The sequence below is a fragment of the Moschus berezovskii genome, chromosome 19, assembly GCF_049115385.1.
Source record: "Moschus berezovskii isolate FMDL1 chromosome 19, NW_MosBer_1.0, whole genome shotgun sequence".
Lineage (NCBI taxonomy): Eukaryota > Metazoa > Chordata > Mammalia > Artiodactyla > Moschidae > Moschus > Moschus berezovskii.
The window spans coordinates 69419835-69447228 of NC_142478.1; the positions used below are offsets into that span (position 1 = coordinate 69419835).

At 54.7% G+C, this 27394-nt stretch overlaps 1 protein-coding gene across 5 annotated transcripts; it reads right to left on the reverse strand.

Moving 5' to 3' along the window:
* On the reverse strand, positions 1-27386 carry HPS4 (HPS4 biogenesis of lysosomal organelles complex 3 subunit 2). Of its 5 annotated transcripts, XM_055404379.2 has the most exons (15): positions 27303-27349; positions 26356-26580; positions 25353-25874; positions 22807-22897; positions 20958-21101; positions 14610-14717; positions 14156-14272; positions 12672-12766; positions 11802-11874; positions 9916-9952; positions 9185-9281; positions 7803-8631; positions 3563-3695; positions 3052-3160; positions 1-1250 (listed from the first exon to the last, which is right to left on the reverse strand). In XM_055404379.2, the coding sequence occupies exons 3-15, from the start codon at positions 25391-25393 to the stop codon at positions 1079-1081; spliced, it is 2046 nt and encodes a 681-aa protein (XP_055260354.2). In that variant the 5' UTR covers positions 25394-25874; positions 26356-26580; positions 27303-27349; the 3' UTR covers positions 1-1078. The 5 variants fall into 5 exon arrangements, with proteins under 5 accessions (XP_055260354.2, XP_055260353.2, XP_088684410.1 ...); XM_055404378.2 differs by lacking the exon at positions 26356-26580 and having other exon boundaries at positions 27303-27386; XM_088828284.1 differs by lacking the exons at positions 22807-22897; positions 26356-26580 and having other exon boundaries at positions 27303-27386.
* Positions 27387-27394: the final 8 nt, after the last annotated feature.

Sequence of the window (27394 nt, forward strand, 5' to 3'; positions counted from 1 at the left end):
TAACATTTTTGGCTACTTTATTTTCAGCCCTTAGCAACCTGTTTCAAGAAACCATGTTATAACATGTCATAAACAGGAGATGTTGGCTCACTGGCATGAAGTTACACTGCAGTTTTCACATGGAGTTTTAGGTACTTCTGGAAAAGATCTGGTTAGGATTTTGGTAAATATTTTCCTTCTGTGACTCGCATCATATCATCACAGAACGTCGGACCGTAACGTCACCGAACCGATGTTCTAAGTCCTACCCCGGCCTGGCAGCAGCCAGAGCAGAATGCTGTCCCCTCAAGCAGCATCCCCCTCCCTGAAAAGCAGTTCTGCTTCTGCTCTAAGACCTTTCAGAAACTCCTGTTTGGGACCCTCACTCAGAGCGACCAGCAGCACCACCCACTTCCAGCCAAGGGCCAGCCTGGCCAGCCATCACCCACCTCCGGGTCCTGGTGCCCCAGGCTCCTTTCGTGTTGTCGAGATCACCCCCTCCCCACCGTGGGTGATCCAGAAGATCTGGACAAGGCAGGCTCAGCATCCCCAACTGCTTCCTATGCACCGACCCCCAGGAGGACCACGGTGAAGACAGCCTAAGTGGGCGCATGGTCTGCTTACGGACAGACAGATCCATCTCCTGGCTCTGCAGTCACCTCGGACCCACCCCCTGCAGACAGAGTGGGACACGCACTCTAGACCAGGGAGAGCGGGGTTCTGGAAGAAACACCAGCCTCAGCAAAGGCCGGGGTGGAGCAGCCCCAGGAAACGTCAGGCACCCCAGGCTCCGTGTAATGGGGGGGGGGTCACTGACCCCGGGCCCCTGGGGTGGAAGGAGCCATGGCCCCACCCTGGCCCCTGCACCACCGACGCCATCAAGTTCTTTACCACAAGCTCTAGGTCTGCCAACCCAAGGAACGACCCCCTCCAGCCCTGATCCGCAGAAGGAGTAACAAACACTCAAATGTTGCAGTCCTTAAAAAGAGGACTATTCCAGGGAAAGTAAAACAGAGGGGCTTTTCCTCTTAACAAGGCAGCATTTCCTTTGCTGGGGTTTGATTTGAGTCACCCGCGGCAGTCAGGAGTGACCCATGGTTCAGAGCAGGTTCACCCCGTGCTTCAGCAGCTTCTGCTTGGCTTTGCCCGGGAGGCCGAAGGCGCCGTCCTGTGGGTTTGGGAAGCCAGAGCTCCGTGCCGCCGTGGCCAGCTGCTGGAAGTAGGTTTCCTGAACGGGGTTGCAGCAGGCGTACACAGCCGTGGAGGCGTTCCTGGTGGGGGGAGAGAGGAGACCACAGTCCGCCGCTGTGCAGACCTCAGAGCCCAGAGACCCCACGAGGTCTCTGGCCCAGCAGGACGAGCCTGGGCCGTCTCTGTAGCCACAGGGAAGGGTGCCTTGGGGTTCCAAGCACGGGTCTGGCAGTCCCACACAACCTGGCTGTTCACCCCAGCCCTGTGACTTACGGCTGCGGGGTCTCAGGTTTCCCATCAGAAGAATGGACATGACGGCCGTCAACCCCCTCACTGAGACAGCATGGAGTAAATGAGTAGGAATGGATACAAAGTGCTTGGCCCGTGGTGAGAGAAACGAGGCTGTTGCTTCTATTGCTGTTACTCAAATGAGCTGCGCATCCCACCACGAAAAGCCTCAGCTTCAAGGAAGGTGAGACGCTGCAGGTCCACAGGTTGGGGGTGGGTCTGGGCTGCCAGTGTGGGCAGCTCTGATTTAAAGCCAGAGGAGGCACATTTATTGTGGAAAGATGCACAGAAATATTGGCTGGAAGACAGCGCTGGGCAGCAGAAACACCTGCACTCCTGTGTGGCAGCTGACAGACATAAGAACCTGGTCAGCCAGGCCCAGAGCCCACACCCCACACCCCGCCTCTCAACTACACTGCACACACGCACATACACACACCCCCACACACAAATCCCAACCACAGCCTGCGTGGAGGGGCACGCGCTGTGGAGACCAGACACCTGAGCTCAAATCCTGACTCGGCCACTGATCTGGGGCGACTCCTTCATCCCACTGCATACTTGTGCTCCAGTTTCCTTGTCCGTGAAATGAGGTTACAAAGAATGTACTCGACCAACCCACTCCATAGTACAGTACACACACGCAAAACACACAGAGCAGGCACTCCCCTTCTGACCCTCCAACTTGCCTTCTTTTCTGCTACTGGTTTCATAAGAGAAGCATGTAGAGAGAAAAAGTAGAGTTTAGTTGGTTAAAGATTGTAAATGCCACTAATTAATAGGTCTAGCTCTGCTGGCCTGAAGGTGTTCAAGACACGCAACAAAATGAAAAAGGAACTTAAAAAACAGCAAGTGCATGTGCTCCAGTTTTTTTTTTAAGAAGACCAGCAGAATAATAAAAAATACTGATCATCTGTCTTTTATATGGGCTACCCCAGTGGCTCAGTGATAAAGAATCCTTGCCTGCCAATGCAGATGAGGGGTTTGATCCCGGGAAGATTCTCTGGAGAAGGAAATGGCAACCCACTCCAGTATCTTGCCTGGAGAATCCCATGGACAGAGGAGCCTGGTGGCTACAGTCCACAGGGTCACAAAGAGTCCGACACAACTGAGCGGCTGAGCAGCAGCACCTCTTATGTGCAAAAAATAAACACTAACAGCAAGAAACCTGGGGTAGGATACACCATGCCGTTGACTGTGGGAATCTCGGGGGCACGAGCTGGTGGGGGGAGGACACGCTGCCCTGGGGAAACCTTTGCGGGGGGGACATCTGGATGTTGTGGTCAGGAGCACCTGGGGCTTCCAGTTGGAAGACGGACGACAGCCCCTCCCCCGCCCCCGGTGACTGATGGAAGCGCGAGTCGGGGAGGGCCTTGGGTCCCCTCCCTGCTGTCCCTCAGTGTCTGGAGCAGCCCAAGCCCCAGGAAGGGACCCGGCACGTACAGGAGTCAGGGAAGCCCGAGAGTGGATGACAGCAGCCCGCAGGGCGCGTCAGGGGAGGCCGGGGCAGGTCCGCGCACTGGTCTTCATCTGGTTGTGAGGCTCCACCAGGGACCCCGGGTGCAGGGCTGGGAGCGGCCTGGGGACGCTCACCTGACGGTCACCTCGTACAGCGTGGGCAGCCGGGCGAAGTCGGAATGCATCAGGCTAACAGCCTGGAGGAAGCGGCGGTCCGGCGCTGTGGTCACCTGCGGCAGGTTGGCTTCCGGAAGAGGACACGGAAGTCATCATGCGTGGCAGAGCGCCGCCCCCAGTACCCCCAAACCCAGAACCACCAAAAGCTGGGATGAAGTGAGGCCCCCAGGCAAGTGTACGGGTGCCCAGCGGCCCCTGAAGGTGGCCAACACTTGTCTCGGCGCACGGGTGTCCAAGTCGGGAGGCGACCCCATCACAGACAGTCTGGACGTGGGTGCTTCTCTCAAAACGTTGGAGAAAGGGCCAGAAAGAGACCAGCCGGGAAGAGTTTGCCGAGAGCAGTTAAACCCGGTGGGAGCTGGGCTTCGAGAGCGAAAGAGCAGCCTGGCCACAGGGCACCTCCCCACCCCGCCCAGGCGGCTGGGCCCGGGTGCTGACCCCGCACCCACCTCCCGGAGGCGCCCCTTACCCGTCAGCACGTTCTGGACGCGGTCATAGTGTGCGAAGCTGTAGGTTCTGGCTGCAGGGGCCGCCTGGTCCCGGGGCAGCGTCTCGCTCAGGTGCACCTCCAGCCCGTTGAGGGACGCCAGGCTGCCGTGGTACTGCGGGGCGGGAGGGGACAGGCCGCCGCCGCTCAGCAGGCCGCCCGAGGAGAGCCGCCTGGCCGCCCGACTTGGCGCCACGGGTGCCAGGCCCCGTGTGTGAGAGCTCCCGACTTCTGCCCTGAGGCCCTAAACCTCTTCCAAGTGGTCATGGCTCAGTCGTGTCTGACTCTGCGACCCCGTGGACTGTAGCCCACCAGGCTCCTCTGTCCATGGGGTTCTCCAGGCAGGAATACCGGAGTGGGTTGCCATTCCCTTCTCCAGGGGGTCTTCCCAACCCAGGGATCGAACCCCGGTCTACAACATTGCAGGCAGATTCTCTACCGTCTGAGCGACCAGAGAGACACCTCTTCAAACTTGTAGAAAAATGCGAACATAGAGGGAAGCCGAAAAGTAAAAGAAGGGGAGAAAAGGGGAAAAGCCAAGAACAGCCGAGAACCCCAGCACCCAGGCAGAGCTGCGGTCGGGCGGCCCCCCGCCGCTCGCCTCAGCCGGCCGCGACGTCATGACGTCATCCGCGCGTGCAGCGCGCCCCTCCCTCCCGGGAGCCGAGCGGGCCGCGGGCGCAGCGGGCAGCTCTCCGCTCGCCGGCCCAGGGGAGGACACGGCCTCTGCGGAGCTGAGGCCCAGGCACCTCTGTTCCATCGCCTGCCGGGGGGGATCTCACATGCAGGTGCCGTGGGAACAAGGACTGTCCCCTTTCGTATGAGTCGTCGTTTATAAGCTGAAGATGGGTGTCAGACTGTAACGACTGATGCTAGTTTTGCGACCTAACCGTACAGTATGAACTTCACTCTTCAGTCCGTTTTCCCACGACATTTTCCAACGACCAACTGCTGAGCTCCGTTTGGGGCCCATCAAGCAGGGATGGCACACCGGATGGACTCAGCCTGAAATAGGACCCCATGGGGCAGCCCCAGGGGCTACTGAAGTCACAAGGAGACTGGCTAGCGCCCAGGTGAACGACCCCATGGCTCAGCCTCTTCCTAGTCAGACCACCAGGCCCAGTTACAGAGGTTTTTGCACCTTGTTCGTTTCATCCGTGAAATAGGAATATCATTGCTGACTGGCGGAAGTCAAATAACATATGTACACTCTGTCCATTCTAAAGTGCTCCCGGGAGGGAGGCGTTTTCCTGAAGTCAAGAATATGAAAATCATCGTCCTTGAAGAAGTGGTATCTCTTCCATGAGCACCCGTCCCTGGACTGACTTTATTAGTCAGACTTGTCTGTGGGTGGACTTATTTCACAACAGCCATGCAAAACACTAAGCGCGATAAAAAGGCACAGCGATGCAGAGAGAACGTTCTGAGGTGAATGCTGTAAAGCTCCGGCGTTACCTTGGGGAGCATCCTGGACTTAAATTAGCATTTCTGGCCCACGTTGCAGAAACGAAACGCAGGCATTCGGTCTGGCTACAAGGTTTACACGGCGTCCCCAGGGCCCAGCAGCCAGCCTGGCTCCCAGGAGGTGCCCGGTCAACAGCCACTTGGTGACTGGACCGCCAGCATGGACTAGGTGCTGTCGGCTGCTGTGAGTGAGTCGTGGGTGCGAATGACAGGCAGAGTCCCCTGCTTGGACCAGGGGTTGGCAAACATGGCCCGTGGACTGTTCTTATAGCCTGAGAACTGAGATTGGTTTTACATTTCTACATGGTTAGGAAAAAAAAAAGTCAAAAGAATAATATTGTGATGTGAAATTATATGAAGTTCCAGTTTTTGTGTCCATAAACAATGTGCTGGAACACAGCCCCAGTTTACATACTGTTCATGGTCGTTTTTGTATTGTAACAGCAGAGGGGAAGAGCTATACAAAGCAGAAAACATCTGCTGTGTATCACTTCACATAAGAGTCTGCCAGCCCCGAGACCTGCTACCGCACACGGGACCTGCACAACACGCTAGGGGACACGCAGCTGAGGCTGTCCTGCCTTTTAGTCCACGGCAAAGCTAGTGGCTCACTGTCAGTGCGCCCCCAAACATGCAGAAGAGTCGCTGCAGGGACACGCATGTACTCAGAAGCCCGAGTTTCAGGGGAGAGGCGCGTTATTTCATATTTTCTGCCAACACACTAACCTCGGGCCTCGTCTACCTCGGAGCTGTACGCTCACAGCTCCCCGACCTGCTATTGCAAGAAACTGTCGGTGGCTCTCTGCTGCCCCCTGGTGGGGGGAGCCGACTCTGCTCCCTCTGAACCAGGGGGGACCTCTCCCTGGCTGCTCCCCGCTCACCCCTGTCACCCAGCGCCCTGACCCACCCTCAGCAAGCAGAAACGGTGGCAGCTGGTCCACGCAAAGACGTGATGGCGAAACGACACGGAGCTGTAGCGACGTGTCCTTCCCAGGGGGACTGCACTCACAGTCACGTCTGAGCTGTCGTGCACCAGTCTGGGGTGGGGGCGGGGGTGGGGGGGCCTGGCTTTTCTGACAGCAGCAGAGAGTCCGGAGGGGGGGAAATCAGGTCAACTGTTTTGTGTGCAGGTCTGGGACTGAAAGGCAGTGAAAGCTCTCTGCCAGTTATAAAGGAGAAGGCCTCTGGGTCCAATCAGCCGACTCCTCTCTCAAACCAGCAAGCTGATCAAAGTCCGTTACCCCCTTCTCTTTTTAGGAAAGACTGGTTCTCCTTTTCTGTAAAGCTGTGTTCTTTCTCCTCCCCGACCCCAAACCCTCCTGTCTGTGAAAGCCCAGGGAGGTCACTGTCCTGACATCAGGATGGGCTGTGACAGACCAAGGGCCACATCCACATATAAAGGGCCATGGAAGGCAGAGCCTTCAATCCTTCACCTGCCCACCGTCCGGGCCACGGTCAGGTCCAGGGGGGACAGGGGTCGGGGTGGGGGCCGGGAAACAAGCAGGAGGTGTGGACCCGCCCTATGTGTTAGCTAGGTCTCCTCGCTAATTCAGGGCAAGATGGGTGTCACCATGCGGCCCCCCCCGCCAGCACTGTTCAAGGCTTGGCAGAAGTAGCAGATGTAAAGTATTTACATACAGCAAATGCAGCATGCACCCTAATTTACCTCCTTCTCCCTGAGCAGCCTGTGCTGATTTTCCTTTTTATCTTGGGGGAACCTCATCTGAGCTGGGCGCAAAGCTGAACAGACCATGAGACCAAGGCATGGGGGGAGGGGTGGGGATAGATGTGCGGAACTGCATCCCTGGTCCCCGAGCTGTTATAATGAGGCGGGGGAGGGGGGTATGTCGGCCAGGGTGACCTGATGGAGGTGGACAGGGTGACCTGGGGCCTGGGAAAAGGGGAGAGGGGCCAGGCAGGTGTGGGGGGCTCTGTGCGGGAACCCGCCTTCCCTCTTACACTGCATTCCAAGGGGGACCCGCTCCTTTACGGAGGGTCACGGGCCCCGCATGCTAATAAGATGGGCTTATGGCAACCCACTCCAGTGTTCTTGCCTGGAAAATCCCAGGGACGGGGGAGCCTGGTGGGCTTCCGTCTATGGGGTCACACAGAGTCGGACACGACTGAAGTGACTTAGCAGCAGCAGCAGCAGCATAATATAGATTGAACAACAGAAACACGCAAGCCCCAGGACGCCATTCGCCCCAGCAGTCTCAACCTGCTGTTCTTACTGCCGCTGCTTCCTTGGCAACTAAAGCAGGGCTGTTACTATGGCAACTGGATCCAGCGTGGACCCCAGCCTGGAGGTCAATGAGCCTCTAGGCAGAGCTGCGCGGGTTTGAGCGGAGCCTTCTGGAGCCAGTCAGCATTTCAGAGGGCCCAGGCTCCTAGGAAGGAGCTTCAGATGGATGGGAATTGGAGCTCGTGGAGAACCCCAACCCAGGTGGTGACATGCGCGGACTCTGGCCACACAGACGAGGGCTGCTGGGCGGGGGCGAGGCCATGTGTGGTCAGCGCCCAGCACCGTCCCGGCTCACTACGAACCAGAGACCCCGATAAAGTGGGGAAGCTGGAGAGGGCAGCCCTGGTGGCTCCTCTGCACTTGGCTCTGTGCCCAGCACTGGACGCTCACCGCCCACAAACAGGGAGGCGGGTACCCCCTGCACCCCACCGTATAAACAAGGGCGTTCGCACCGGGCCGTGCAGCTGACGGCTGAGCCCCACCCCGCCCCGGCCCCCCACCCCGCTGCACACTCACCACCTCCTCCAAGGCCGCGCGGTCCCCCAGCAGTGGCTCCTCGGCCAGCAGCGACAGCACCAGGCCCTTGACGCTGTGCGTGTAGAGGTTCATCCGCACGAGCCCCTCATGAGAGGCCAGGCTCGCCCTGGACGCGGTTCTATGTGCAGAGGGGCCTTCGTCTGAGGGGTCTGCTGAGTCCAGGGCGGGGGTCAAGCAGCCCTCAGGAGCCACACTGCAGTGCTGCTCCCCACTGTGTTCCTCCAGGGGTGGCTCAGTGCCCCTCTGCCTCAAATCCAAGCAAGGTGCCTGCCCAGGCCTGCTCGTCCTGCCAGGGACGTGGTCTTCCCTGGGGACAGAGGCTTGGCTGCCGTTGCCAGGAAGGTCTGCAGGATGCTCGAGGGCTCCGTTCTGGGGAATTGCCTCAGGAGTGGAGGCAGGGAGGTGGCCCAGGGGCAGGGCCTCAGACGGCTTGGCTCCAGGACTGCCGGGGTCGTGGACAAATTCTTTGCAACCAGGACCCCCACCGTCTGCAGCAGGATGGCCCAGGGATGCTTCTGTTTTCTGAGCCTCTGGGATGTGGGTTTCAGACAAGTCCAGGTCCCTGTCCCCCCTGAACAAACCCGAACCCTTGCCCACAGCAGTGCAGTGCAGCATTGCGGGCGGCATGCTCTTCAGGTCAGGGCCGGACCAGTGTCCATTCTCCCTGGTGCCATCTGCCCAGGCGACATCAGGAGACGGGGGTTCAGGTGTGGACGTCGTGGTCTGAGCCTTGGAGCCCACGTGTCCGGGGGCGTTTTCTTTCGGGGCGACTGAGGGCTCCTGGAGTCTGGCTGGAGATGCCTGAGTGCTGGTGAGAAAGGGCAGGCGACTGAGGGTGGGCAAGGGCTCTGCCCCTGGGAGACTAAAGCAGCGCTTCCTTAAAAATAATAGGCACTGGCGACATGTGGTGTCACACGGTGATACCAGGATCACCTACTGGGAATGGCAGAGCCCCTTGGATCAGAGGCACCATGTCTGGGGGTTAACTGCGAGTCAGGTCCTATATGGGTGCTGCACGTATGCTGTTTCCACCTTTCATGATGAACCCAAGACGTGGACGTTATTGGATTCATTTTACAGATGGAAAAACTGAGGCTCGGGCAGGGAATGGACTTGCCCACAGTCACACAGCAGGTAAGCCACGGATCTCAGATCTGAAACCTACACTCATATCACTCTGCCAGATGCCCCTCATCTCTGCTGAAGGCCCAGTTGTCCATCCCCCACCCCCAATCCCTGCCAGGGCAGAGCGTGGAGAAGAGGGAATCGTGGGAGGATGGAACACACGGGGCTTCTGGATGAGCCCGTGGAAGGGCGTGCCCGACACGTGGGTTCAGAGGAGCCTCTGTGAGCCCCCTTACCAGGCCAGGGGCTCCCGGGGGAACTCGCGGAGACTGGCGGCTTCCTCTTCAGTCAGGAAAACAGACGTGATCTGAACGTTGGGAGGGAGCGCCGCTCCTGGAAGTGCAGAGCAATGTGGCCAGGGCCCTCTCTGGGCCAGAGAAGATGGAGGGCAGGAAGTGTTCTTGGGATGATGCCTCCAGCCCGCAGGCCAGCCCAGCGAGCAGCTCTGGGCTCTGTGCCCCAGAGCAGAAGCCACAAAGCTGCAGCTACAGTTTCTGCCGTCAGCAAGCAAAAGCCCACGTGGGCCACTCTGCTCCCAGAGTGACGTCTGGTGGAAGAAAACTGACTGGCACTTAAGACAGAACCTGGATCAAAAGCACTTCTAACTGACCAAAGGGGTCTGCCCGAACTTAGGCTTCAAACTAAACCCCCCTCTGCAGCCAAAGGTCTTCCTGGCAGCGGCCCTGCCGTCACCCTCTCCCCATCGTCACCTTCTGGAACTCATCTGAGCAGCCTCATGGTGCTGAGAGTTAAGGAGGAGCTGAAAGGGGGGATTTAAAAGATGTGCCTAAAATCAGAGGCTTTACAGCTGGGATTTTGAAAGTAACTTTGCCCTTGCGGCGCTGTTAATATTTCCCTGATCTCACGAGCCGACGAGATAACCATATGGGACTGCTCGGGCTTCCATGTGACTTGGGCAGGGCCAGGCTGCTTACAGGCCATTTCCAAGACGTGACAGGACACTCACCACGTTCCTGCAGGGCGTCCCCTCCCATAGGTTTCCTCTGAAAATAAACAGACAGGAGTCAGTGCGGGGCACCTCGTGCTCCCCCTGACCTACCCATCGGGACTGCATGCTGCCATCTGTTCCTGAAACGTGGCCAAGGCCTGGGTGCTGGGCCCGGCCGCTCGCCCACAGCAAAGTGGATGGAACAAATCCCCCCAGGCTGCCTGTTCCCCGCCGGGACTGGGGTCATGCCAACTAAGGCGGCCACGACACCCAGGCACATACCAGGCTTCCCCCCTTTCCGATCTCTCAGTTTCTCCTCTCGGGGAATGACAGCGAGCGTTCCTGTGCTTTCACACCTCCAGAGAAGTCATCTTCTGGAATACGGCCACGTCTGCCACAGCCCTGACTGGAGCCCACACTGACCCCATTATGACAACAGTGTGAGGGGCCTGTGACCCCCACAGTGAAGGACTCAGCCTAAACCCGAGGCGAGGCCGGCTCGCCTCTGTATTTACAACCAAGTCAAGAAACCTGGGGAATCTCCTCAAAAGAGCTTTCCGGCCATCTCCACCGAAAGGACTCAGCGAAGCAAAAGGAAAACCAAAAACTGCTCTTCTAGCCAAAATGACTTGCCCTCCTCTGAAAGGATGTGGTTTCCTTCACAGAAGCTAAATCCAGATAAAAATTCTTTTCAAAAAAACCACACAGAATCCCCTCGCCCACAAGCCAGTCCTGTCAACATGGGGCACATTTTCCTGTAAAGTCTGTGCATTTTTTAAATACTTTGAGGACACATTACATAAAGTTCTGTTTCTCTGCTCGAAAGAGGGACTCACAGTTTCTGTCATGAAAGCATCTTTGGCCATTTTTAATGGCTGACTAAAATCACAGGAAGTTCACCGTGGTGCGGGAGAATTCATCACTCCCTGACTTGAGACCACCATCAGCAGCCTGTCTGGAAAGGGCAGGCCAGTCGGTGTTCCGGGCACGGCGGCTGTACGTCTCTGGCCAGCTACTCAGGCTGCAGCCATGGCGGTAAAGCAGGCCAAGGAAACACGGCAGGCAACCAGCCCGCAGCTCCTACCTTAGATATCTAAGTGATAATCTGATTTTTCACTTTCATCAATCCTGTTGTGACAAGAGTTTTGAGTATAAACCTTTCCCGGCAGTCAGATGACTTCCTTAGTATTGACTCCTAGAGCTGAACAAGGGGGAAAAGGAAAAGACCCCCCACCTTCTCCTTATCAGTCACCAGGAAGGGTGTTCTCACGCCGCCTGCACCAGTGAGAAGGGGCTGGAATAGAGCCCCACGTGCGTTTTTAAATGTCTCCTGACTTAGCAAGTGCAAAAAGCTAGCCTTCCGACAGATTTAAAACCAGTTTTACACACTAAGAGTCAACTTGTAAAACAAAAGAAAAAAGAACTCCAAGGATATGTGCCAATGCTAGCGGTGATTATCTCTATGTGGCCCAGTTGTGGGCAGTTTTATTCTCAATGAGTACGTTATGACTTTTCCTTCATTATAAAAACAATTAGGTAAACATAAGTTAGAAGTATTTTAAAAGCCACTGTTGTCCTAAGCCATCTTTTACAGTCTCTCTCTGAAAAAAATCCAACATCGCTTTGACATAAAGCCCACCATGCGGGAAGTCATATTCTCACAGTTCCACCTGGATGGAAGAAAAACCAACCATCCAAGCCGACCATGCAAGAGAGGACACTTTCCTCCAGCTTTGCCAGGACCTCACTTGAGGGGGACCACATGGATGGGCGGGGGTCCTAAGAAGGACATGGCAGCCCCCCGCCACCCCATCCAGTGCTGGTGATCAGCCTTGCCCGACACAAAGACAGACTTGCTAGGGACACATCCCCGCCAGGCGGGGGCGGGAAGGGGGGCTTGATACCTGGTCCCGACGTGCCATGCGATGAAGCTGGACCTTGGCCGTGATGGAGGGCGGGAGCTGGGTGCTGACGATCCTGGGAGGTCAGGAACAGGAACCGGACACCGGAAAAGAAACACAGTCAGGACTTGGCAGCAGCTTGGATCTGGGGGACGCAGCTGGTGGGGATGTCACCTGGCGAGGCACTCACGGGGGCCCTCTGGCTGCTCCCCATCAAAGTTTTAAATGTCCAAACGCTTGGACCGACTTGTACTAAGAATATTCCTGAGGTGCCGGGAGGGCTTTTCCAGGGCACATCCCTCCAAGATCAGAGAGCACTGGACACAGAGCACCAGCTCCCTGCCTCTGGCCAGGATGGCTGAGCCTCCTTGAGGCCCGGAAGAGGCATGGAGGGCTCCCAGGCTCTCTAAGAGGCCCTCCAGCTGGGTGAAGAGGTGTAGTGAGACCTCCGTGAGGCGAGCCCGAAGCAGACCCAGCCACACAGCTGCAGGAGCCCAAGCAGGTGCCACGGCCGGTGCACTGGGGACCTGGGCGGCAAGGGGCACCGTGGGCCTCACACCCTTCTCCTGCTGGTGCTGGGGGCCGGAGACTGACCACTCTGCAGGCGTGGCCCAGCTGAGAGCTGTGTGGATCTCTGCAAAGCCGCCTTGTGCACTCCTAACTCTTCTCTGGACACAACAGCTTCCAATTCCCCAGGGACAGGCAGGGACCCCCCTCAATCGAATCTAAACTACCCTCGAGCTGCCAAACAAGACCGGCTGGAACTGGCCACACAGAGCTCTCAGCTCCCCAGCCCCAATCAGGAGGTGGGCGGGTGGTCAGGGCTGTAGTGGGGGGTAGGGATGAGGGAGAAAGGGCGGGGGTGCCACTCACAGTCCCGTGTAGAGGATGCAGCCGGCAAGCACATGGGGCGCGCGCTGGCAGGTCTGCAGGATGAGGGCCGCCTTGAGCAGGAGCAGGGGCTCCACCTGTGCGGGGCGAGAAGCAAGCCCCGGTCGGCACATCCCTGTGGGCAGGAGGGGACGGCAGGGGGCTGCGGAGGGCAGACGGACCGCTCGGAGCCCGAGCCTGGAGGAAGGGTGTGCTGCACACCGGCCGCGTCACGCCTCTGACATCCCGCACAGCTGCCACCACAAAACGCCAGGTGCTTGGGACCAGAGGGCCTCCCTGAAGCTGGGAGGCAGAGAGAACTGGGCATATGGCTCTTCACAGGCGACCGTGCACATCGCCAAGGAGACCCTGACCCGCAACCCGGAGACCAGGAGGCAGCCGCAGGGGAGAGCCCGCCCCTCAGATTCAGGTTGTGGTGAACCCACCCTCCCCTGCAGCCCAAGCCCCTGTGACGAGCTGGCTTGCTGTCTGCCCGGTCCCCAACTGCCAGAAGGGAAAATGGAAGCATCACAGCCTTTCACACGGGGGTACACGTCTCAGCCCTCGGTCCTTGTAAAAAAAAAGTCCCTAAAGGGACAGACAGAGGATCTGAACCTGCTCACAAAGGGCCAGCAGTGACCAAGCCTCCTCCAGGTTCCTGCCTGGCAGCCGGAACCTGCGGTACCCGGGAGCGGTCAGCGCTGAGTGTTAAGGAGCCACGCTGGAGCCCTTACTGCGGGCAGTTAGTTCTTTCACAGCCACTCAGAAAGCTCTGGGCCGACTCCCAAGAAGCCCTCCAAACAGGAGTGGGAAAACCCATCCCCGTTTCTAGCATCAACCGGTGCTGCACCAGTGACAGGGACACGGTCCCCGCCCGCAGAGACCCAGGCCACGCATGGTGGAAGGTCCCACCCCGGAGATGCTCGGGGTGCGGGCAGGGCTCCTCACAGCACTGCTCTCGCTTCCCCCTGCCGTCTGGCAGTGAGGATGTGACCTCTGCCAAGGCCACGGCCACCAGCCCGCAGTGGTGCAGGTGGCCTCCCGTCACCATGTACCGAGGCAACAGCTCAGGGACAGATCCCGCATGGCCCCCCGTCCCAGACAGCAGCCACCCTGGGCCTTTCTGGATGCTGAGAATGACTAACAATAATGCTGAGAGGGGGCCTGCAGATTACTGAGCTCAGCATGTCTGGGCACTAACAAAGCAATAACCCTCTACTGGGCGTCTGTCCTTTACGGAACTGTCCCAATTTCAGCCCCAGAACAGTCCTGGGAGGTGGGTGTCACGCCGCTCCTCGGGTAAGGACAGCGAGGCTGAGACAGGTGACCTGCCGTCCTAGCCCACACGGCTGGTAAGCACCGCCTGGAACCTGAGTTCTTAACAGCCATGGGGATGGAGGGGCAGCTCATTGAAGGGGAAGCACCCAGGTCCAGAAGCCTGGTTCCCGTCCATGCATGCAGTGGGCGGGGGGGGCTGAGCCGGTTACTTTGGTTCGGTCCAGGTGCCAGAGGCAGTTGAAGATCTTGTGCAGGTTGCCCGTGTTCCCCAGGATGTGCTCGATGAGCGTGTCCCACTCAGCATGCAGTTCTTCCCGCGGGCAGCTCTGAAACAGAACAGCTGGCGTCAGCACCCGCGATCCCGAGACACGTGCTCCACAGCTGGGACCCCAGCCCCCACAGAACTGTCCCTCACGGGGACCCGGCTGGCGGGGAGGGCATCTTCTGAACTGCCCACACCCCCAGGCAAGGAGAGGACAGAATGTGTATGAACGGGCCCCAGGCCACCGGGGAAGAAAGGTGTCCGGGAGGGGCTCTGGGGGCCCGTGACCCTGTCGCTGACACATCGTGTTTATGTAAAGGGTTCCTGATACCCAGATATGCCCTGGCAGTATCGGTTTTGCTAGAGGTTCCACGTGAGCCTCTCCACTGCCCTCCTCATACCTTGCAGGCCAGAGACACAGGCCCATTGTAAAAATGAAAGAAGCCAATGAGCTGGTGCAGAAGCTGCTTGCAGCTGACGTCGGGGAGTTCCACGGCACAGCCCAACACCTGCAGAGGACGACAGCATTTTCCTGTTCTCGGATGCCAAGCCTGAAGTTCTGGTACCCAGGGCTCACTAAGCCCTGACTCCATGGGCCCCTGGAGATCCATCCTGTGTGCAGCCCCACACCCTCCCCCAGCCATGTGGCGCTCCACAGGAAACGGGTGTGTTTTGAACGCACTCACACCGCCAGAGCTGGAATCATCCCTGCTTCCTGTTCATCTGCCCGGGCATCCCCACCCACCTCAGTCCCCTGCCCCCCCGACACACAGATTCCAGCACCCCCAGGCTGCCTGCTCTCATCACTCCAGCCAACTGTGACCTCTCCCCTGAGCCCCTGTACGGTCAGCACTGTTATTTGGACACTGGATGTGGGTTTCACAGCCAACATGGGATCCAGGCTGTTAGGAGTGGCCATCCCTTCTTCAGCCGGACAGGGCGCTTCCAGAACCTGCACTCAGTGCATCGTCAGGCCAGCGCAGAGCGTCGCGGCACTCTGTTCCACAGACGATAGACACTTGCTCAGTCAGGAGGTAATCTGGCCCTGTTTATGAAGCTTGAAAAAAACTTCGTTTTCTTTGACTCACTAATTCTACCTGGAGGAATCGCTCCTAAGGGAACCATCAGAAACTTCAACAAACCAACTCTGAACGGAAACAAATGCTCTCTGAATATAAGCACCACTCAAGTGCCATCAACAGTCTGGCGCCCCATTAAGTGCTTACTTCTCCCCCAGTTATCCTACAGATTGAAAGAAATCCTAATAATCTCACCAACTTTCCTTCAGAGACTGACAAACTGATTCTGCAACAGAAATACAAAGGACTGAAAATATCAAACGCCGTCTCGGAGAAGAGTAAGTTTGGAGGACTTCCCCCAGCTGATTTTAAGACTTATTCAAAAGCTGCAGACATCAAGACGGAGCAGTACGTGTACAGAATCTTCAGAAAGGTCAGTGGACAAGAACAGCAAACCCAGAAGCAGAGCCGCACTTAAATGGTCATTTGAGCTCCAACAAAGGAGCCCCAGGAAGCAAATAGGAAAAGGCAAGTTTTTCAACAGTGGTGCTAGAACAATGGGACATCCACAAGGAGAAAACACCCTTTGACCTCTGCTCATACTATTCACAAGGATTTATCCAGGTGGATTACAGACCTAAATTTAAAAACTAACACTATGAAACGTGCTCCCCCCTGCCCCCCACCCCAGAATTGGAGGATGTCTTCTCTAATGAGGTAGGCAGTGGTTTTAGACAGGATACAGAGAGCAGTAACCATAAAAGATAAAATATAGACTTCATTAAAACCAAAAACGTCTCATCAAAAGACATTACTAAGAAACTTAAGCACACCCACAGACTTGGGGAAAATATCTCAAAGGAAGATACCCAAGTGTCCATGAAGCCCATGAAGAAGGCCTGCTGTCACTAGTCACGGGGGAAGCGCAAATTGACACCTCCTGAGATACCACTTTACATCCAGCTCAGTGGCTAAAATTGTGAATAAACAGACTGACATGCCTGCTGATGAGGGTGTGAAGTACCTAGCGCTCTCATAGACTGTCAGTGGGAATGCAAGATGGTGCAACCGCTTTGGGCAAATGTCTGGCAGTTTCTTATAAAATCACCACATACCTACCTATGACCCAGCAACTCCATGCCTAGGTACTTACCCATGAGAAAGGGAAATGTACGTCCACAGAAAGACTTGTATAGCAATGTTGTTAGAGTCTTACTCTTTTCGTTTATTTAAAATGTTGTTAATTTCTGCTCTACAGCAAAGTGATTCAGTTATACATATGTGTGTGCGTGCTAAGTCGCTTCCTTCACGTCCGACTCTGTGTGACCCTGTGGACTGTAGCCCGCCAGGCTCCTCTGTTCATGGGATTCTCCAGCAAGAACAGTGGAGTGGGTCGCCATGCCCTCCTCCGGATATCCTCCTGACTGGGGATCCTCCCGCGTCTCCTGCGTTGGCGGCAGGCTCTTTACCACTGGTGCCGCCCGGGAAGGCATACTGTTCTCCGTTACGGTTTATCACAGGGCATGGAGTCTAGTTCCCCTCTACTGTACAGCAGGACCTTGTTTATCCATCCTGTGTTTGCATCTGCTACTCCTCAACTCCTGATCCTTCCCTCCCCAACCTCCTCTCCCTTGGCAACCCCAAGTCTGCTCCCTATTGCGTGAGACTGTTTCTGTTTTGTAGATGTTCGTTTCTGTCATATTTTAGATTCCATGTATAAGTGATATCACGTGTTATTTGTCTTTCCAACTTTCGTTTCTGACTTCCTTCACTTAGGGTGATCATCTCTAGTTTGATCCACGTTGCTGCAAATGGCATTAGCTCATTCTTTTTTTATGGCTGAGTAGTATTCCACTGTATACAATGTACCACATCTCTTTACCCAGTCACCTGTCAGTGGACATGTTCCATGTCTTCCGTTCCGTTCCGTTCAGTCACTCAGTCGTGTCCGACTCTTTGCGACCCCGTGGACTGTAGCCTACCAGGCTTCTCCGTCCATGGGATTCTCCAGGTGAGAATACTGGAGTGGGTTACCATTTCCTTCTCCAGGGGATCTTCCCGACCCAGGGATCGAACCCGGGTCTCCCGCATTGGAGGCAGATGCTTTAACCTCTGAGCCACCAGGGAAGCCCATGTCTTGGCTGCTGTAAATCGTGCTGCTGTGAACACAGTGGTGTGTGTGTCTTTTTCTTTACCCCATATTTATTTATTTGGCTGCACCAGGCCTTAGTTGTGGCACGTGGGATCTTCAATCTTTGTTGTGGCATGTGGAATCTCTAGTTGCAGCCTGTGGGATCTAGTTCCCTGACCAGGGATTGAACCCAGGCCCCTTGCATTGGGAGTGTGGAGTCTTAGCCACTGGACCACCAGGGAACTCACACATCTTTCTGAATTAGAGTTTCATCTGGATATATGTCCAGGATAGGGCTGCCGGATCATTTGGGAGCTCTGTTTTCAGTCTTCTGAGGAACCTCTGTGCTGCTTTACACAGTGCGTGCGTGCTGAGTCTCTTCGTTTGTGTCTGACTCTTTGCAGCCCTATGGACTGCAGCCCGCCAGACTCCTCTGTCCCTGGCATTCTCCAGGCAAGAATACTGCCATACCTTCCTCCACGGGATGTGCCCGACCCAGGGATCAAACCACATCTCTTCCGTCTCTTGTACTGGCAGGTGGGTTCTTTACCACTAGCGCCACCTGAGAAGCCCTGTTTTACACAGTGGCTGTACCAATTTACGTTCCCACCAACACTACAGGAGGGTTCCCTTTTCTCCACACCCTCTCCAGCATTTATTATTGGTAGACTTTTGATGATGGCTGTTCTGACTGGTGTGAGGTGATACCTCATTGTAGTTTTGATACTCATTTCTCGAGACTCTTATTAATCTTAAGTGCCCCAAACTGGACAAAGTTCCTGTGTCCAGAAAAAGGAGAATGAGTCAGGAGACCAGTGCCTTTAGACTGTGGAATACTGCTTGGTGATAAACAGGAGTGCACCGTGGGCCCATGCAACAACATGGATGAGTCCCACAAACGCTGAGCGGCAGGACAGGACCCCGTACAGAGGAATGGTGCGAGCATCACCCCATGCACACGACACCCTAGAACAGGCAGAATGCTTCTCTGGTGGGAACACTCCGAGCAGTGTTGCCCGGGATGTGGGGGGAGGGGTGGAATTAAGGACATAAGGGAGCTTCCTGGCGTGATGCTAACATACTCTGTATCTTGATAAGTGTGTTACGCAGGCACACCATTTATCCAAATACGCTCAAGATTCGTGTATTTCATTGCATGTAAATGAATTTTACCTCAAAAAAGATCAGAAGAACCACAAACACATATGGAACTCTAACGTCCAGCTTGGTGACGTATTTGGGGCCAGGCTGTACTGTACAAAAAAGATCTTCACGACCAAGATAGTCACGATAACGTGATCACTGACCTAGAGACAGACATCTTGGAATGTGAAGTCAAGTGGGCCTTAGAAAGCATCACTACGAACAAAGCTAGTGGAGGTGATGGAATTCCAGTTGAGCTATTTCAAATCTTGAAAGATGATGTTGTGAAAGTGCTGCACTCAATATGCCAGCAAATTTGGAAAACTCAGCAGTGGCTACAGGACTGGAAAAAGTCAGTGTTCATTCCAATCCCAAAGAAAGGGAATGCCAAAGAATGCTCAAACTACCGCACAATTGCACTCATCTCACACGCTAGTAAAGTCATGCTCAAAATTCTCCAAGCCAGGCTTCAGCAATATGTGAACCGTGAACTCCCAGATGTTCAAGCAGGTTTTAGAAAAGGCAGAGGAACCAGAGATCAAATTGCCAACATCCGCTGATCATGGAGAAAGCAAGAGAGTTCCAGAAAAACATCTATTTCTGCTTCATTGACTATGCCAAAGCCTTTGACTGTGTGGATCACAATAAACTGTGGACATTCTGAAAGAGATGGGAATCCCAGACCACCTGACCTGCCTCTTCAGAAACCTGTATGCAGGTCAGGAAGCAACAGTCAGAACTGTACACGGAACAACAGACTGGTTCCAAATAGGAAAAGGAGTACGTCAAGGCTGTATATTGTCACCTTGCTTATTTAACTTCTATGCAGAGTACATCATGAGGAACGCTGGGCTGGAAGAAGCACAAGCTGGAATCAAGACTGCCAGGAGAAATATCAATAACCTCAGATATGCAGATGATACCACCCTTACAGCAGAAAGTGAAGAGGACTTCAAAGGCCTCTTGATGAAAGTGAAAGAGGAGAGTGAAAAGGTTGGCTTGAAGCTCAACATTCAGAAAACGAAGATCATGGCGTCTGGTCCCATCACTTCATGGGAAATAGATGGAAAAACTGTGGAAACAGTGTCAGACTTTATTTTTTTGGGCTCCAAAATCACTGCAGATGCTGACTGCAGCCATGAAATTAAGAAATGCTTACTCCTTGGAAGGAAAGTTATGACCAACCTTGATAGTATATTAAAAAGCAGAGACATTACTTTGCCAACAAAGGTCCCCGTCTAGTCAAGGCTATGGTTTTTCCCGTGGGCATGTATGGATGTGAGAGTTGGACTGTGAAGAAAGCTGATCGCCGAAGAATTGATGCTTTTGAACTGTGGTGTTGGAGAAGACTCTTGAGAGTCCCTTGGACTGCAAGGAGATCCAACCAGTCCATTCTAAAGGAGATCAATCCTGGGTGTTCATTGGAAGGACTGATGCTGAAGCTGAAACTCCAATACTTTGGCCACCTCATGCGACGAGTTGACTCACTGGAAAAGAGTCTGATGCTGGGAGGGATTGGGGGCGGGAGGAGAAGGGGACGACGGAGAATGAGATGGCTGGATGGTGTCACCGACTCTGTGGACATGAGTCTGAGTGAACTCCGGGGGTTGGTGATGGACAGGGAGGCCTGGCGTGCTGTGGTTCATGGGGTCGCGGAGAGTCGGACACGACTGAGCGGCTGAACTGCACTGAGCTGTAAGGTACATACGTATCTGCAACTTCAGAAAGCGCTAACACAGAGGATAAAGGGCAACAGCCAGTACGTGATAAGGCAACGGCGAGGAAGGGCTCACTGTGAATCTAAGAGCTGTGAGTGTTCACCGTACAGTTCTTCCAACTGCTTGGTGTGTTAGGAAATTTTCACAATAAAACACTAGCCACAGCACCTATAAAGGCGAAGAGACTTCCTCACACTGGAGCATCCCTTTCCCTCGGGAATAACTGTAAAATAAGAGCAGGCAGGAGACAAAGGGACTTGACGGTAAAGGGCACTACTAGCTGCAAGTGGGTTTGTTTTCTTCCCTTAATGGTCCTTGGAAACCTAACCAACATGCACCAGTGTCTTCAAGTTTCGAGCTCCCTTCCCCAGTAAGTGTGGAAAGTACAGGGGAAAATAGAGGAGAAACAAGAAAAGACGGAGATTAAAAACACAGTTGGCGTCACAGAGCTGAGAGAACGTCCACAGGACGGCTGAAGTCCTTCAAAAGCGAGGTGAACGCCGCCTTGTGCAATGCAGGCTGTAACAGTGGCGTTTGGGAGAGCGCTCAGCTCCGATGGCGCCCGCAGAGAGGGACGCCGGCATCGTGGACGACACACAGGCAGGGGACGGGGCTGCAGGCTCAGGGGCCACGGCAAGGGTTGCCTTGTAAACCCCGCCATCACAACACCTCTCGGCAAGACTAGCGCCTCTCGGTAGAGGCGACCCCGCCGGCACTGGTTCAGCCTGGCAAACTCACCCAGAGGTAATCACCATCAACCTTTATGGCGAACTTCAGCTTCCGCAGGCGGACAAGGGCGGGAGGAGAGCCAGAAATGTCGGAAATGCAGTGGACAACCCCGGCGATCTGTCCACACAGCAGCTCCTGTTGGTCCAGCAGGGTCTGAGGAGAGGAGCCAGTCCAGACATGAGGCTGAAGGTCCTGAACTCCCGGGTCATTCTTCACAGTCGGGTTGGCAGACTGCAGCCTGGAGGCCAGATCGAATCTGCCACCTGTTTCTCTCTATAATCTGTGAGCCCAGGATAGCTTTTACGGTTTTGTAAGGGTTGTCAAAATAACAACAAGGAAGAACATGTGACAGAGACCTTGCATGGCTTACAAAGCCTAAAGCATTGACCCTTTTGAGGCCAAGTTGGCCGAACCTTGCCCGGAGTGTCACAGAACACCCATAGTGAATGCAGGAGATGATGGCCCAGAATGGCATTCCTGTTCCCAGGATTACAGGCCTGCGCATTTATCCCCATTCAGATCCCCGTGGAGAGACTGGAGTGGGGCAGACTAATCCCCGCTCTGCAAGTCAGAGCATAATCACGTGAGCAGACACACAAGCCTCCTGACCCACCTTCACGTTAGCTAAGCCCCCAGGGGAGACGGCACGTGATGCCACAGAAAATGGAGAACTCCTGCCTCAGAGGGCTGAACTTGGACCCAGTCAAGGCTCTAGATCCTCCTGCTAGTTTAAAGGAAAGGCTCCGGGCAGAAAGCATTGAATGATCCCGTTGTGAGGAAGGGGCCAGCCCAGTCCAGAGCGGGACACGTGCTGACGTTCTCCTGCATCAGTGACCTGGTGTGTCAGTAATTCAGTGGCGCGGGGGAGACAGGATCGGGGGCGTGGGTGAGCAGTGTCGTACGATAAGAGGGACCAGAAACGCAACCACACGGGGTTTGTGGATCTTGTCTGGATGCTGATTAGGAGAAAAGGAAGGGAGACAGAGAAAGGGGGAGGGAAGATGGAAGGAAGGGCTAAGTAACATCTCAGATAATGAAGGCAAAATGTGAACAGACTCTGTAAGATGGAATTATTGTCACTAAGGGTAACTTGCGCGGAGTGGGATGTTAACAAAATATACCCTTTCCAGTTAGAGACGTTCCCTGACGCTGATGAGATGACACCACGCCTAGGATCTGCTTTAAATCCTCCGGCGGAAAACAGAATAGGGAGGAGTTAGGCTAGCTCATAACAGACTGGTCAGGTGGTGATCTTTGTTGAAGTCGGGCACACGAGGGCTGATGCCTCACTCCTCTTGACTCTGGTCTATGTTCGGAGAAAAGTTTTTTCTCTTTTTTTTTTTCCAACGAAGCAGAAAGAAAATCATGACAGTGACAGAGAAGGAGAGAAGGTGGAAGTACTGGGCCGCTGGCCTGGGCATTTCAACGTCAGAACAGTAATCGAGAATACAACTAAGAGCAAGGGAGCAGGGCTGCCCTGGTGCTCCAGTGGTTACGAATCTGCCTGCCAATGCAGGGGACGTGGGTTCGATCCCTGGTCCAGGAAGATTCTATACACCGTGGAGCAACTAAGCCCATGTGCCACAATTACTGAAGCCCATGCTCTAGAGCCCATGCTCTGCAACAAGAGAAGCCACCGAAATGCACCACAGCTAGAGGGTAGCTGCCACTGGTGCAACTAGAGAAAGCCTGTGTGCAGCAGAAAGACCCAGTGCAGCCAAAATAATAATCATAATAATAAGAAAGAAAGAATGAGAGAGTAAAAGTGGCAAATGCCTGTTTTATGTGAAGAAAACTGTCCAGATAAAAACCCTTTGAAAGGTCATGGGGTCCCCAATGAGTGAGCCGAGTGGCTTACCTGCGAGGGATAAAAGTAACAGATGCCAGCTCGGGTTGGATCTCCTTCTCCCTTTACCTGGGAACCATCATAGAGGAAAAAATAGTTCCACCTGCCAAGAGAAGAGAAAGGAGCCGTGTTCCCTTCCATCCCGTGAGTGGGCCTTGTAACATGCAGCTTCTAGCGGCCCAGCCCAAGAGGGACTCACGCCTCAGTATCTGAAAAGCCTTCTGGGGGCCCCAGAGGAGAAGGAAGCTGAGAGCTACACAGAGATAAGACCATTTCATAAGTGCGGCCGACTCAAGCTAAAAACACTCCTCCATCCAGCCATCCGACCCTCTGCCCCAAAACACAGCGAGCAGCTAAGGAAACATGGGGCGCCCACAATGACGCCTCTCATTTGAGACACTGCACCGTAACTCCGTGCCCACGAAGTTTGGTAAAGTGTCCTCTAAGATGCTGATAACGAAGTAAGTTAGGGAAGTCTTAGCTGCCCTCACAACTGCTGGGCACGGGGCCTCCTTTCTGCCACAGTGTCGCTTAACACACACTCGCCGGGGGCTTGTGGTGATCGCTGCGTTCACCAGCCCCGGGGCCACGGCGAGCAAAGGGACACAGGAAACGTGCAGGCCCCAGGCAGGAGAGCCCATCTGTAATGGGAAAGTGGGGGCGCCGCACCCCTCTCTGCCTGCCGAAACCTGAGTCCCAAGGGCTTCCCCGGTGGTCCGCTGGTGAAGACACCACACTTCCACTGCCGGGGGCGTAGGTTCAACCCCTGCCTGAGGAAGTTAAGAACCCACATGCCACCTGGCTTGGCCAAAAAAATTACAAAACCTAAACTAAAAGCCTCACCCCTCCTTTTACAGGATCACTCATCAAACTTCTGATTTCCTCTCTGTAGAGGAAGCTCTCTTCTCAATTCCCACAACCCTCCGCTCTTCCCTAAAGACTCAGGGTCTCCTCTGCAGTATGACTATAATTATCTCCTTAAGACCACAAGGCAAACTCCCCGGGCTGGCCCTGGGTTCAGCCTCTCAGCCTCTGAAAGCAGGCCCGTCAGGCCAGAGCAGTGGCTGCACTCCTCTCCCCAATCTACACGCGCCCCCTGCCACCCTCCCTGGCCCCCACCTTATCCTCCGGTGACAAGCAGTAACTCTGTTGCCAGCACATTCCGCCTGCCCGAGTTCTAGATCTCGATGTGCCACCGGCTTCAGGGCAAGAGCAGATCAACAATGCCTCGGGCGCAGCTCGGAAACCCCATTGCCGGGTGTTGAGCCTCTTGTAATGTGCAGAAATAGCACATTGCTGTGCTGGGTACAATGTTATCCGTCAGTTATGCTTCAGACAAAATGTCACAGAAAGATCAGATTTGTGGTGATCAGAGGCAGGGGGTGGGGAAGTGGGGGACCGGATGAAGGTAGTCGAAAGGTACAGCCTTCCGGTTATCAGCAGTCCTAGGGTTGTAACATGTTGTCGCTGTTGTTTACTCGCTGGCGTCGTCTCCAACTCTTTGGTGACCCCACGGACTGTAGCCCGCCAGGCTCCTCTGTCCATGGGATTGTCAAGGCAAGAGTACTGGAGTGGGTTGCCATTTCTTCCTCCAGGGGATCTTCCCAGCCTAGGGATAGATCCCGCATCTCTTACATGTCCTGCATTGGCAGGAGGATTCTTTACTGTTGAGCCACCAGCAAAGCCCTGGTGTAATGTACAGTATAATAAACGTAATCAACACTGTCGTATGTTATATATGAAAGTTGTTAAACAGAGTAAATCCTGAGTTCTCATTACAAGGAGAAAATTTTTCCTTTTATTTTGTATCTGGATGAGATGATGGATGCTCACTAAACTTACTGTAATCTTTTCATGATTATGTGAGTTACAGGGCTGAACGTCAATTGTACGTCAGTGAACTGGAAGCTTGCAGGTAGATAAACACACGAGTGAGTGAATGAAGCCCCACTGCTGGGCTCCATTCCAGCTCTTCCTCATGTTCCCTGGGTGAAAGTGCCCTGACTCTTGACAGGCACACAAAAGAATGACACTTGAGTGTCATTTTGAACTGCACATGTATAATGTCATAAACTCTGCTCATTCTTTTGAAACCATGCCTCTCACTTTCCTCTCCTCAATTTAACATTCGCTGAACCAAATTAAGACAGGCTTAACCCATTTAGGGTTGAGAAGAGTTCCAGGCAGATGTTGGGTAATACCCTTCAAGAGCCAGTCTGGCCAAACTTCTCGTGGCGAAACTCCGCACAGCCACCTCTGCTTGTCTCTCAAAAGTGAGGACTCGATTGCCTGTGGTACCGTCACGGCCCAGCTGCAGAATCCAGCCATGGCTATCCTTTCTGCAATCTACCAGCAGCACTAGACCCTGCAAGAGGCTTGTGCGGTCACCACACATCAGCGTCACAGAGAAATGGCCCTTGATTAGTGGCTCTGAGGAAAATGCCGGCCAGCCGCCCCTTAATTAAATCTAGACAATCCAGTCAGGGATTTTCAGTTCACCCAAAATATCTGTCCAGCAGCCTGGCAAGAACTAAACCCCCACAGGCCCTGCTACTCACCAGGAGGCCAACTTGCTCTCTGTGGAGGTGGAGGCTGCCATTTACTCTCCGCGGGCCCTTTCTCTTCATTTGGGTTTTCTTTTCCAGTCTGGCTTTGTTCTCCCCAGCAGTGGCAATTCCTCCCGGTCCCAAGTCTGCTGAATCCGGACGTGGGGCGTCTAGGTGTCTTCAGTCGCCAGCAGTCACTTGTCTAGTGTTCATTCAGCATGAAAGTGCTGCTTCCCTTCCCCGGAGGCCCTTCGGCCCCATCAGTACCTCCAGCCTCTCAGAAAGAATAAAATAAAGCAAGATGATTGTTCCAGAAAGTCAAATCCACCAATCTGGTTCCATGAGCATCAGCTCTCTGGCCCTCTGCGGAACAAGCCCTTCAAAGAGCTCCTCACCAGGGACGCCCCTGGACAGGCGAGCTGCATGCTGAAGGCGGTGCCCTGAAGCAATGTCTAGCTTGTCTTCTTCAAAGCCATTCTGAAGGCTTCTTTTTTAAAGTTTGAAGCTTCCCGTTCAAAGATCAGTCCCTTGGCCCTAAAATAAACACAAGGCATAGATTATTTCAGAATCCCATGAGTGAGCATGTGACCCAGCAGAGCTAAGCAAATGGTATGCTTCAAAAGAGCTTTCTAGAAAGTTGAAAAGTGTGTTTCAAGATCCAAAAGAGAGGGGAGCAAAACCTCAGAGCAAGTCCCACAGTTAACTTGTAAAAGTTATGTCACACATAAGATAAAATTAAATAACCGGTGTGAAAAAGCTTTGGGTGTCGAGCACAGCAATACAAATGAAGCAGCTGCTGTAGTAATAATGGAACTCAGATTAAGGAACTGTCACCTCGACAGCCCCAAAAGTAATCTAAACATGTAGAATCCCAGAGCTGGGCGTGTTTCCAGAAGACAGAGAACTTAACAAGTGACGTTCAGACTCCCACAAGGGGAGAGAAAACTCATGAACTTTCAAACTCAGGACGAGGGCATCACTTTAATCCTCTCTTATAGGCTCCTTCAGTATCTACCTTGACTGTCTGTGCCTTCCTCCCTCCAGAGACAGGTCACCGTGTTAAATGTATCCTTCCACCAAGCTGAAGCTGGCCTTCAAGTAAACTCCACACTCTCCAGGAAAACAAAACAAGGTCTGATCCTTTGGTCACTTCAAATCTGTATTACCAACCGTCATTTTCTCCAAGCTCAGTGTCCCCAGGGACATGGTTTCAAATGGTTGCTCACCATCTGCCGTCCTCCTGGGAACACAAGGGGTTTTTTTTTTTTTCCTTTTTAAGCTCCTTTGGTAGAAGTCCCTAGAGAGGACACCACTGAGTCTTTGGTGGCCTGTAAAACCTGTCTTTTCTCAGTTTTTGATATCTTGGGGTGGGCCTCACTAGGGTCATACTCATGGCATCTGTGAAGCATATTCGGATGCCTATGGAGGCGGTATCTAAGACCCCTGGGGCCAAGGACTGCATCCTGAAACCCCCATCCCTTGTTCCCAGAGGACTGGGCCGTCCTCTGCCAAGGTCCACTCGCTTATCTGAAAGGTCCAGAAGGAGCCGCTAATGGTCCAAGGGTAGGGCAACTGTTGGGATGCGGCCGCAGAAGTCCCTGGGGCGGTGGGGGCGGGAGGCGGTGATGTGTGGCCTCAGGGTCTGCAGAGCAGGCAAAGGGGCGCTACCGACCGCGATGGGCCGGGAAGCGATGGCTAACCGCAGGTGGCAGGGGGACGTGTCCGGCCGCAGCTTCAGGGAACCGGCATCGGTGGACAAAAAGGCGCAGGGGTCAATCGGGCCCGGGTCACAGAGCGGAGGGGCGCCCAGAAGGCGCGCTCCGTCGGGGTCACCCCCCGCCCCCGCTTCGGTGTCCCTGCGCCGCCGGGCACCGCCCACCCGCCGGAGTCGCCAGGCAGCCCCGGGGTCGGCGATCGGGCTTCCGGACCCGGTGGGCCCAGCGACTCCCGCCCGGTACCTACGCGCGCTGCCGAGCGGCCCCAGGGTCACGCGCCGCCTGAGCCCCCGCGCCCCCGCAGTCCCGGCAGGGCTGGCGCGCGCCGATGACGTAGGG

Excerpts from the sequence above, each read along its gene's own strand:
- HPS4 (XM_055404378.2), bottom strand. The coding sequence starts at position 25,393 with ATGGCAGCCTCCACCTCCACAGAGAGCAAGTTGGCCTCCTG. Across the intron at positions 14,718-20,957 it reads TTGATGGTGATTACCTCTGG|GTGTTGGGCTGTGCCGTGGA; the intron begins GTGAGTTTGCCA and ends CGTCCTCTGCAG. Across the intron at positions 9,282-9,915 it reads GGACGCCCTGCAGGAACGTG|GAGCGGCGCTCCCTCCCAAC; the intron begins GTGAGTGTCCTG and ends CTGCACTTCCAG.